Source organism: Opisthocomus hoazin, chromosome 17 (genome assembly GCF_030867145.1).
Source record: "Opisthocomus hoazin isolate bOpiHoa1 chromosome 17, bOpiHoa1.hap1, whole genome shotgun sequence".
In the NCBI taxonomy this organism is placed as follows: domain Eukaryota; kingdom Metazoa; phylum Chordata; class Aves; order Opisthocomiformes; family Opisthocomidae; genus Opisthocomus; species Opisthocomus hoazin.
Window position 1 is genome coordinate 874322 of NC_134430.1, and position 12462 is coordinate 886783.

The 12462-nt window shown below is 61.1% G+C and overlaps 1 protein-coding gene across 2 annotated transcripts in view; it reads left to right on the forward strand.

Annotated features, from left to right (window-relative positions):
- Positions 1-6488: 6488 nt before the first annotated feature.
- Positions 6489-12462, forward strand: part of GRIK3 (glutamate ionotropic receptor kainate type subunit 3) — a 116242-nt gene continuing 110268 nt past the window's right edge. For both annotated transcript variants that reach the window (XM_075437972.1, XM_075437973.1), the window contains exon 1: positions 6489-6614. In XM_075437972.1, the coding sequence (XP_075294087.1) occupies positions 6500-6614 (115 nt within the window). In that variant the 5' untranslated portion in view covers positions 6489-6499. The remainder of the gene's footprint in view (positions 6615-12462) is intronic.

The window sequence follows — 12462 nt, forward strand, 5'->3', positions numbered from 1 at the left end:
TGTAGGGGGAAAAAACCCAGTGTTAACAACTCATTCCAAATCTTTGCATGGGTAATTAGACATGTGGGCAGTAAAGTGCCCTGTGCGTGCACGGGCTGGCAGGTGACCAACCTTCTGCTCAGCCAGTTGCTACCCTGGTACAGCAGAAAATAGGAGATACCCTTCCTGGGTTTCACACAATGGGCCACACTCTGCAGCTGACAGGTCAAAAATAAATCACGTGAGGATTTGTCAGAAAGCCAAGGAGCATACCACATTTTTCTGTAAACTGGTTCCATGTAAAGATAATTGCAAGCAGAGTCTAATTCTGCAGTCTCTAATTTTCTTGTCTGACTAAGCAGGCATAATTTACACCCATCAGTTGCAAATGGCTTCTCCCACCAATCCTAAAGATAGAGGGCTTTTTTTTCCCTCAAAGAGGGAAAAAAAATTATTTCCTACCTCTGCAGAAAGGATGAAAAATACATGCAAAGGCTGTCTGACACAAATATGTATTTCCACTCAGCCCAGTTCAAAAGACTATATTGCAGCAGAGGAAAGGGAGTGCTTGACGGAGCTGACTGGCCACAACAGCTTCTCCTGTCGGGGGATGACCGTGCAGTGTGATAAAGATAATAATCTAAACTGGTCTTACTTATTCATTTGTTCCCCGTTGCCCTTTTCATTCTCTAAGACACACTACAATTGTACAAACCCGCCCGCTGCTGTGCGAGGCTGACGAGCAGCCGGGGGCACGCGCGGCCCCACTCCGCGCGCCCAGCGATGCCCTCACCCTCCAGCGCTGGGACGCTCGGTCCCCGCTCGCCGACGCCGCAGCTCATCCGAAAAGGCCGGGCAGCTCTTCGTGTTCTGCCAGGTTTCCGCTGCCTCGGGTGACTCTGCCGGTGCAGACGCCCGGTCTCTCGGAGCAGAACCGGCCCATCTCCCAGCTCAAACCCACGACCGCTTCAAAAGGAGCAGCTGATCAAAGGAGTCCCTGCTGGGGAGGCACCCGGCGAGGGTCCCGATGCGCAGGGCTCGAGGCGAGAGCCGCCCAACCATTGGCACCAGAGCCGAGGCAGCTAAACCACCTCCCGTGGCCTCCCACCACACAACACCAGCCGAGGGTCCCGTGTTTCTGCGGTCACCCCCCGGCGCAGGCATCCCCATACAACAGCGGCCGGTGCTGCTGCTGGTGCAAAGACCCAGCCGGGCTCCAGCCAGGTGCGTGACACCGCTGCGAGCAACGAGGGGACCCTCAGATGGGGCAAACTGTGGCATAACTGATAAAAATCAAACCCAGATTCCTCCCCGGGTTATTTCCTCAGAGTCCCCGTGACCCTTGGCTAAACCAGCTCCAGGCAGGAAGGTCTGGCAAACTCCTCCAGTCGACATCGTTTCACTGCGGGCTGGCGCTCCCAGCACCGGCGCGGCCCCTGTCCCACCCCCCGGGGTGCTGAGGGCCCAGCTGGAAGGGGGCTGGTGAAGGAATGGCCGATGCAAATACCACCGGGGGAACGAAGAGCCAGTTCGGGTCCCCTGCCAGCCAGGGGACACTGGGGACAAACCCCCCCCACCCACTCCTGGCGGGTCCCAGCCCGGGCGCTCGCTGCGAGGAGGGATTTGCACGCAGGCGGGCGATGCCAACTGCTTCACAGATGGGAACCAAGCAGCCGTGTGATCCGTTCAGACACGCGGGCCCCACACATGGCTCCGGTCGGTTTTCCCGGCAGCACCGGCCCCTGCAAACATCCCTGTGCAAGAGGAGGAGCGCGGCAGTTGGTACCAACTCCCTCCTCATTTTCACAGCTCCTGCGCTCTGGTTTGACAGGAGCTCGCATTCTCCCAGTGCGTTTGCCTGACTTCCACCATAATATATTCAGCAGAACTGGATACATTTCAAACCAGCTATTACACCACAGTACGTTCCAACACAAATATATGCAGTGTAGTGCAGCAACAATTCTTCTCGCAGCGTTACTCTGCAACACAGATTGCGGAAAAAGCGCATTTCCCTCTGGGCTCCGACGGCTGCCCCCCCGCCTCGCCGCGCGAGGACCTGCAGAGCAAACCGCGCTGCAGAACACGCTTCCCCGGCAACCTGGCACGAAATTAGAGGGAATAAGCCCGATAAAAACTTAAGAAGTGGGAAAACTCCAGACGTTTGAATCCTCTGCCCAGCAACGCGCTGTGCCACATGCGGGCGGCTGCTGGCATCGCCCGCAGCCCCTCGCCAGGATGGTGGAGCCGCCCGGGGCCTCCATCGCACCTCGAGCAAAAGAAACCCCGGCTCGGGCTGCGGGTGAAGGATGGGGAAACACAAAACTTCTCCCGTTTCTCATGAAATGCCGAGTAGGAAGAGGAAATTTTTCCTCTTCCCTCCCCAGCAAACAAAATCGAACACAAAATTACAGTAAGTTTGTGGGGGCAAACGTGGTTCCTGGCCCTTTGCTTTTGTGGGCAGCACCGTGCCCTCGGCCCCGCTGCACAGCCGACGCCGCGAAGCGCTGGGCACAGCCGGACGCAAGGCCCGGTCGGCTGCTGCAGGACTCCTCGCCAGATCCAAACTCGCCGTTAAAAAAAAGAAACTCTCCCGTGGCACGCGCGGAGCTGCGGGAGGAGCCCGAAGGAAACCCAGTGCGCCAGGAGAGAGAGGAGCGCACAAGGCGCCCGGAGAGGGAGGCAGGGACGGATTCCTCGCCGCGGGAGCCCGCAGGCGCCAGGCCCGCTCGCCGAGGCGGCGGCGCAGGCCGAGGCCGCGGGCCCGCCCGGCAGAGGGCGCTGCAGCCCCAGCAACCGCCTCCGCCGGCCCCGCCGCTCCCCGGGCTCGGGGGGCTCGGCCCGGGGACCCCGGTAACGGGAGCACCGGGCCCCGTCACTCGCACTCGTTGGAGTTACGTTACACCTGACGCGTACAAATCTAAACGAAACGCATGCGGATGCGGCCAGTTCAAGTGAACCAGTTTAGACACCGTTAAAAAAAGCACAGAGAAGCCTCTTTCTCTTCCTTAGCACGGACAAACGCCACAGCTGAAGAAACGCTCCCGGCTCTTTCTGCAGGGTCCACACTCCCACCACCGCTCTGAAGCGTGAATCTTATTTGAAAAGGTTCTTTGTCAATCTGCATTTTTCACTAGATATTAATAAGTTCAACACTTTCTCCACTTCCGCAAGCCGTTCCTTTCCATACTTGAAAATGAGAGTTACATTCACGATCTTCAGAACATCCGTAAATATACAGTGAGAGAACGAAGATTTTATGTATATGAAAAAACCATAAAATGTAGACAATTATCAGAGTCCTACCTGTGCAATAAGTGGAGCTCTGAACACCACCTGTGCTCACTGGGGAAAGGCAGCACGAAAACCCAACACATCCACAATCTAGGAATAACCAAATGACTTCTGAACAGCACACTGCGTTCATAAGTTATAAATACAGCAGAGAACTTGCACTAACTGATACACCACAAAATGATGAATTACTACATTAAAGCTATTTCCACAGCAGTTGTGAACCAGGCAAATATCTTGTATTTTTATCACCACCATAACAAGTCATAGAGCCCTTCTGCTCCCTTTCATCGTCCTTCAGCAAGACAACAGCCACCACCGCCTGGGTCAGGTCCCAACCTACCCCACCATGACCCAGAGGTTCCCAAGCCCCCCAAGGGAAGGCTGCCCACCCCCCACCCAGCACAGCCCAGCATCCCGCCCGGCACGGGGCTGGGCAACACTTACCCATGGAGCAGAGCAGCACCAAGACAGAGCTCCCATCCCACGAGGTGCTCTGCTAGTTCTGCAGACACGGTCTTTTATTTCCAGCCATTTTGTCCTTGCTCTAATTGCATGCTAACGAGCTAGCTGTGCCACAGCTGACGAGCGCTCGGCCCAACCGATGGAGGTCATTGCTCGCAGGTGTGGGCCCGGTGCTGTGCAGCCACAGGTGCTGCAGGGAGTCAAATCGTCTTTGTGGGGGGAAAAACATCTAAGGCAACTTTGGTGCAACATCTAAGGGTAGTTTCAAACTCATGCCTCCTTCTACTCGGGACGTGGAGCAGCCCCGGGACCCCCTTGGAGGGCAGCAGGGCTCCAGGAGAGCGAGCGCTGCCGAGCCCCAGGCGAGGGACGGGGCTGGGGGACAGCGTGGGAACTGGGGAACACGGAGGACGGGAAGCACCGCCGGGATCTGCCGCGCGTCGCTCACGTTGCTTCGGGAGGGAAAGGCCACGCAAGCCCCGAGGAAGGAGACCCGCAGCTACGGAGCGCAGCTCTGCCAGGCGCCCAGGCACGCGCCCTTTGGTTTGCCACCCCGCCGCTGCCCTGCCCTCCCCGGCCCGCAGACACCTCGAGGGCTGCGCGTGACCTCCATCCGCCCCTCGGACACCAATCACGTAAGATAACAAGAAATAAACTATCTGTGCTGGGGCTGCGGTGGGATCCAGAGGCCGAAGCAAAGGTCAGAGCTTATTAGCGCGTGTGCCAGCGAAGAGGCGAGAAGCAGCACCTGGACACTAACGAACTAACGGAACACATCTGCATTTTAATTTAAATAGTCCACAAAATCTGAACCTCATCCCAAGCTACTGAAAATCAAACCCTCTGCTCTACACGCTGGAGGCTGCAGAGAGTAAGGAACAGCCACAGAAGCAGCCTTGCCCGCTCCCTCCCTCCCAGTAGCTCCTGGGGCTGTTTTATCTCCAGGTGCAGAGACTCACCGGGTTGTGACATTTAATTTTATAACAAGTTCACAGAAACAGCTGTCCTTCCTCTAAGCAATAAGTAAAGAAAACTTCTTCCATGCCCTTTTGCTAAATCTTGTGCTTTTTGGTGTCATGAGGGATAAAAATATCCTTAACACGAGAGGCCCTTTTCCGTCAGCGCCTTTGAGAGCAGTGAGCTCGGGCGCCGGGGCCCCCGCCTGCGCACGCCAGCGCTGATGACCACAGACCCCTGTGACCGCGCTGCGCCGAGCGCTGGGGACGCCCAGCAGAGCCTTGGCCCCTCGGGCCGGGCTCTCGGGTTGGAGTCAGGAGGAGACAGAGCGCCTGGGGCCCAGGTCGCGCGCGGGGGCACCTCCCCATCGCCCCAGCTGCCGCACGAGCTCTGCCACGGCACCGGGCGCCCGGGGAGGCTCGGGGGGGGGATGGCTGGCATCTCCGGGGGGGCTGGTCCTGCCACGGGGGTGCAGATCCCCCAGAGACTCCTCCAGCGTCCCCTGCGATGCCGTGACGCTCGCAGCTATCGGATGCCCCCGCAGTGCCCCCCGCCCCGCCGTACAGAGGCAGCCAGAGCCCAGACACCACTGCGATGGGCACAGGCGCTGCAGGGAGACAAAGCGTCTTTGGGGGGGAAAAAATCTAAGGCAAACGGGTGCAACATCTCAGAGTAGTTTCAAAATTACTCTTTTTAGTCACGACGTGGCGCAGCGCTGGGACCCCCGGTCTGCCTGCCGTCGGACGCAACGCCGCGAGCCCGTCTTTGCGTTTCGGAGCGACGCGGTGGCGTGTCCCCTCCTCTGGCGCGTCCGCTCAGCTCGCGGGGCTGCTGCGGGATGGGGGCCTGGGCGCGGGGCGGCCATCGGCGTTCCTCACCGCGCTCGCTGCCGGGGAACGCGGGGACGGGGAAAATTAAAAGGACGAACAGATCCGGAGCAATAGTATCTCTGGGAGAAAATGACAGCTTCGCCCCTCGGCCGCTCCAGGCGCGGCGGTTAGCAGGCAGCTGGCAAATGGGAGCGGCTGGAAATGATGGAACAGATCAAATTATTGAAATGAGAAAAAATAAGTTGGCCCCAGCCGCACGCAGCGGTCGGCACAGCACCCGGCTCACGGTGCGGCCCCGTCGCTGCTGTCACCGCGGCCGCTGCACCCCCGGTGGGGACACGGGTGGGGACTCGCGACCCCCGCCCCGACCCCCGCCCCGGGAACGGCCGGACCCGCCGGGGGGGGCGGGGGGCGGCGGGACCCAGGGCCGCCGGGGGGGACGCGGGACCCAGGGCCGCCGGGGGGGACGCGGGGGGGACGCGGGACCCAGGGCCGCCGGGGGTGCGCGGGGGGCGGCGGGGTCTCGGGGGGCAGCGGGCGCCCCGGGGCCAGCGGCCGTCGGGGGCGGCGGGACCCCGGGGGAGCGGGCGGGTGCCAGCGCGGTGGTGCCGGTGCCGGTGCGGGTGCGGGAGGGGGTGGGGGCTGGGGGGAGGGGAGGGGGGGCAGTGCGTGCACGCTCCACTCCGGGGCTTGGCGCGAGCCGCGCGCATCAGTGGTAGGAGGGGACAGAGCCGCTCCCCGGGCGCACCGGCAGCCCCCGATCCGCAGGTGCCGCCCGACCGGCACCGCCACCGCCACCGGCACCGGCACCGCACCGGCACCGCACGGAGCGGCTCAGCCCGGAGCGGAGCCGGGACGGGCGGGCCGGCGCGGCCGCACTAAGATGTGCCAGGAGCGGCCGGGCCCCGGCGCCGAGCGGCCGCTCCGCCCGAGGCGCGGGCAGCAGCCGGGGCCGTAGGGCCCGCGCCCGCACCATGCCCCCGCGCGGGGCGGCCCTGCGCGGCGTGCTCTGGGAGTGCTGGGCAGCGCTGCTGGTCGGCGGGTTCTGGGGCCCGGGCTCGCACGGGATGCCGCACGTCATCCGCATCGGTAAGGCCGCCGCTCCCCGCGGGCGCGGACGGGGCTGCGCTGCCCGGAGCCGCGACGGGCGCGGGGCGGTGCGGGGGGGGCCGTGTCCCGGCACGGGGGGAGCGCGCGCGGTGCGGGCGGCCGCGCTCGGCACGGAGGGTCGGGGAGAGGACGGGAGGGTGGCGAGACCCCGAGAGGGGGGTGCTGAGACCCGGAGAGAGGGTGCTGAGACCTCGGAGAGGGGGTGCTGAGCCCCGGAGCGGGTGTTGCTGAGACCCTGGAGCAGAGGGGTGCTGAGACCCCGGAGAGGGGGTGCTGAGACTCCGGAGAGGGGGTGCTGAGACCCGGAGAGGGGGTGCTGAGCCCCGGAGCGGGGGCTGCTGAGACCCTGGAGAGAAGGGGTGCTGAGACCCGGAGAGGGGGTGCTGAGCCCCGGAGCGGGGGTTGCTGAGACCCCGGAGAGGGGGTGCTGAGTTCCGGAGTGGGGAGATGCTGAGACCCGGAGAGAGGGTTGCTGAGCCCTGGACAGGAGGGGTGCTGAGCCTGCTACGAGGGGGGCTGTGGTGCCTGGTGTGAGGAGGGGTGTCCGTGCCCCCAGACAAGAGGATGCTGAGACCCCGGAGAGGAGGTGCTGAGCCCCAGAGAGGGGGGTGCTGAGCCTCGGAGACGCGGTGCTGAGAGCCCGGAGCAGGGGGATGCTGAGCCCCCAGAGAGGAGGGGTGCTGAGCCTGCTGCGAGGAGCGATGCCGTGCCCCTGGAGAAGGGGATGCTCTGCCCCCGGAGAGGGGGGGTGCTGAGCCCTGGAGAGGGGGGCTGTGGTGCCCGGTGTGAGGAGGGGTGCTGTGCCCGCTGCAGTCGGGGTGCTGTGCAGGGGTGCTCTGACCCCGGGCGAGCAGTGCCCAGCGCAAGGGACAGGCAGCCCGGGGGGGCCCGCGGCACCCAGCCCCGCAGCCCAGAGGATGCCGGTGGGGAGGCTACGCCGCTGCCGAGGGCTGGGCGTGTTTCATTGAACTGCTGAGGTTCTGGGGAAAATTAATTTTTAATAATGTTACATAAAGTAATTGCACAGATAACAGCTTGGGAAAGAGTCTGCGATCTTTCTTTTTCTAATTAAATGAGATACTTGTTTTAAGCGTGTCATGTACAGAACGGCGCTGATTTCCTGCGCCTGCCACGTCCTTCGGCACGCAGTCCCGGGGACTCGCTGGCTGCCCGGTAAGCATCAGGACAGGTTCACCTGCCTTTTCAGGGACCAAATTCCACCCCAGAGAAACTAGTGAAAACTGAACAGAGTTGTGAATATATTAAAGTGGAAAAAATGCGTCTTATTTATCCCAGCGCAACTGCACAGCAGCAGCATGAAAGCCAATGAGAGAAAAAGGCTGGTCCTGAGGGACCAGCGCGCTCCGAAGGGACCCCGCGTCACCCCCAGAGCGGCTGCCAGCGGCTGCCCGGCCCAGGGCGTCTCGCGGCCCGGGGCTTGGTTCCGGCGGGGCGAACATCTGCTCTCCCCTGCGCTCCTCTGAGCAAGGCGCCGCGGCAGCCGTGGTCCTGCGACCCGCGGTGTCGGTGGAAAGGTGAAAGGGACCTGCCCCGGGGCCTGGGCTCCGGCCGCTGCTGACCGTCCCCCAGCGCCGCGCTGCGTGGCGTGCTCAGCCACGGCCCGGAGCAGCTGGACACGCTTGGTGCGGCAGAAACCCGCTGCCAGCAAAGCTCCGGCTGCTGCTGCCGGGCACGCCGGGCTCCGCCAGTCCCAGGCGTGAGCAGGGAGGAGGCGTCCGGCTGTGCGGTGGCAGAGCCCCCCGTCTGTCACCAGTCCCCCCATCTGTCACCAGTCCCCCCCAGCACACCGCAGTGCCGCCATGGCAGTTCTCTTCCCAAGGGGTCACAGGGCACGGATCGTGGTCGGGCCGTGGGCCGGGGGGTGCCGGGGCAGCTGGGGGTGCCGGGGGGTGCCGGGGCAGCTGGGGGTGCCGGCTCGGGGCTCGTCCTGCTCTCGGCTGGGTCCCGGCGGGCAGAGCCAGGGTGCTGCCCGGCCAAGGCTCCCGGCAGCATGCGAGGGGCTGCTGCTGCGCAAGCAGACGCTGGCAGGGGACAGGGCTGAAGCCCCTGGGGCTGGGGGGTGCCGGGACCCCTGGGAATATTGGCACGGCTTGTGGGAGCCGCTCAGCCCCCGGGGTGTCCCTGCGGGGATGTTCAGCCTGGAGCCCGGGCGCCTCAGCTCTCCTGACGACGGATTTTCTAGGCAGGGACCAAAGCGATCGCACAAAAGGACAGAGCAGCTTTCGACGCGGAGACCGCTGCCAGCCCTGCGCTGAAATCCCTTCGGCTTGCGGCAGCTCTGCGCCCCTTCCCCTGCAGCCCCCCGGCCCAGCTCGGAGGCTGCCCCAGGAGTGGGGCGAGGGGGGGCACCCGCGCTGGGCTGGTGCAGGCGTGGCGGGGTGGATGGGCAGGCAGGGACAAGGCAGGGCAGGGCCAGGCAGGACAGGCAGGGACAAGGCAGGGCAGAAACAGGCAGGGACAGGCAAGGACAGGCAGGGCAGGCAGGAACAGGGCAGGAACAGGCAGGACAGGCAGGGACAGGCAGGGCAGGGCAGGAACAGGCATGGCAGGCAGGAACAGGCAGGGCAGGCAGGACAGCGCAGGCAGGACAGGCAGGGCAGGCAGGGACAGGCAGGACAGGCAGGACAGCGCAGGCAGGGCAGGCAGGGCTGCCTGCTGCAGGAGCGTTGCTGTGCATCGCCTCTGCCTCTGCCGCCATGCCTTCCGCAGAACGGCTTGGCTGTAACTGCGGAGGAACACCCCGAGATTCAGCACCTCCTTTCGCCTTTCTCTTCATCAGTAAAATAGGAAGCTTACAGATCAGAAGGCGGCTTTAAACGGGGCTGCAGGGAGAGCTCTGTTTACCTTTGCTCTCAGCTAAAACTGGCATAATTCTGACCTCTTTTTCAGCCCACTGGAAAATTGCAGCTATTTCCCCCTGCATTAATTTGTGCAAAGCTGCCCTGGCTTTCAAGTAATTCTTATAATTACTAGGTTATGCCAAGAAGTGGAGAACACTTAAATAAGTATTGTTTTAGAACTGAAAATCAAACCAGAGAGAAAACAGGTAACTTCTCAAAGCTCTCTTGTTTTCCTATGAAGCTGACTACTAAAATAAATACAAGGAGAGATATCTAAGAAAGGGAAGGAAAAGCCAAAAGCGCTCTTTCTCTCACGAGTAAAATATAAATATTTAATCTACGTATCTAAACGTAATCTATACATATACGCGTAGAAAGAAAATCTGTGCCTCATTGCTGGATTTTTTTTTACTAAGTAGGAGTTTGTATCTGAAGCTTATTCAACCGCTCTTCAATTATTACGCAATGTGTTAAATATCTGAGAACGCTCTATCAGAAAACACCCCCCAGATCTGCTGCAGGCTCAAGGTGCTCGACTGTGCTCCGAGTTACTCCGGTACAAAGACAGATAGCTGTAACGGTGTGAGCGGAGTTACTCCGTGTTTACACCGCTGTGACTGAGAGCAGTCTGTGCGGCTGCCAGCCCTGACTGCGGATGAGATCAGGGAGATTACACCTGTTATTAAGTGCTGCACCGAGCAGCCGAGTATTTGCAATATCATGCCCCTCATATAGTAAAAGCAGTGAGTGCAAGATGATTAAGCTACCGTAGATAGCCTATTTATCTAACCTTTCTCTTAGATTAAAAAGCAGTAGTAGCACCCCTTCAAAGTGACAGATGAGAGCTTGATGTCATTTTGTAGAGCCTGACGGCACCGGCCCTAACAAAGCGGCGCGGGATGACTGGGAGCGGTGTCACACGTGGAGCCTGAAGGACTGGCGCGTCACAGCAGACTGGTTTCAGTGGCCGTGCTTTGCTGGAGCATCATCAGAAATTACTCAGAGTGATTATTTTGATGGATGATGTGTTAGCAAGATATACGTGCAGATCAGATGGATGCCAACGGTTTGAGATTAATAATTGTAAAAAACAGACCTCAGGAGCCGTCAGTCCCATTTTAGCGCTTGCATTTGTTGATTAGTGGGGTTGGTTTGTATTCCAGTGCTGCTGGGGGGTGACACCAAAACTGCGCCGCCCCACTGCCCTCCTTTCCCTTGGCCACCCCTGCTCCGGCGAGGAGAGCAGCAAGAGCCCTGCCACCCCCCTGCCAGCGCCCTGCCACCCCCTGCCACCCCCTGCCACCCCCCTGCCACCCCCCTGCCACCCCCTGCCTCCTCTCTGTGGGCGGGCGGGCGGTGACAGGCAGGGTCCCCAGCCTACCCTGCGCGCGGGTCCCCCCACCCCGGCCGCCCGCTCGCCTCGCCCCTCCTCTGCAGCAGAAGCGCGCCGTGCCTGCGAGGGATCGCATTTTGTTTTCTACGTTTGAGAAGAAATCACCTTCACCTCTGGGTTCTTGCTTTTGTTCTGGGGTTTTTTTTGTTTTACTAAGGTTACGGTCTGCTGATATTTGTGGCGATAATTACACCTCAGGTGTGGCTGGGAGTGCCACTCTTGTGTCACTGAAGCCTGTGAACAGGATCGGGCTCCAGCTCAGCTTTAAACCAGCCGTCCTGCACGGAGCAATTCATCGGGTTTGATTTCTTGTAGGCTCCTTCTGAGCTGTGCCTGCGCAGAGAAGGGGTCAGGGCACCGATTGCTTGTATGATTCGCAAGTAACACAGAAAAGACAATCAAGCTGGATTGGAGTCTGTGTGGAAAAAAAAAATCATTGATTATTTTATATAAATACATAGAAAACAAATTCTGTGGATAATCACCCTTCTCTTGTGACTGGCTTTTCTGAGGCTTATTATGCCTGCCTGGAATTTTATTTTGAAATCACCTTCCCACACGCTGCAAATGAAATTTCATTTTTAAAAACAAAGGCGAAAGCAGGCTTTTTTTCCGGGCTGACAAAGGCAGTGCCGGCAGGGCTGGGAGCGGCGCGGCTGCGGGCTGTGTGGAGCCGGAGACGTCACCCCAGGACGGCGGGTCCAGCGTCCTGCTGTCCCGCTCGAGCCGTGCCCCGCGGGAGGGGGCCAGCACCGGGGCGCGAGCGGGACCGCAGCCCCGCCGCATGCGCTGACCCGTGGGTGGGGGTCCCTCACCCAGGCAGCGGGCGCGCGCTGGCCGAAACTCGCCGGTGACCCTTCTGCTCTGCGATCGCCGCGCGTGCTCGCCCACCGCCCGAGGCTCCGCGGGCCGGCCGACCGCCCAGTGCCAGCCACCAGCGATCTCTCGGCGGCCGGCGAGGCGATGGAAGGCGGCGGGGTAGGAGCAGGCAGACATTGGGCTGGGTTCCACACGGCTCCCCTCCCCGAAGCACACAGCTCCAGAGCCGCAGCTCGAGGCACCCCAGACCAGCCCACAGGTGCCGGAGACGTCGACGGGGGGGATCCTCCCGCTGCCCACCCCCCTGCCGCGTGCTCCCGAGAGCCGAGCTCCCAGCCAAGGGGAGCTGCGTGGGCGCGGGAGCGGGCTCGGACGGAGCCGGGCGCGCGGGTGGGAGTCTGCAGGGCCCCGGTGACGCTCACGCAGGGGGTGTGAGACGGGAATCCGGCCCCCGACCCGGCACGCTGGTGGGCTGCTTCAGGAGTCTGCTTGCTGCGTTTTCACTGGTGCAAGTAAAGCGCTATTTTTTGATTTGGGTTATTTCTCCTGTTTTTAAATCACTCCGTTGCCTTTGTGCCTTCTCCTGCATTTCCATGTGTATTTCTGTGGCCACGCACCCACTGCTCAAGCATTTATCGGCTGATAAAGTTATTTCAGGTCATGAGATGCTCTGTGTGTCAGATAACGTATTCTGGTAATTTCAGTAGGATATAAGGGTGGCAGTGTAAACTGTTTGGTGGTAAATTAATTCTGA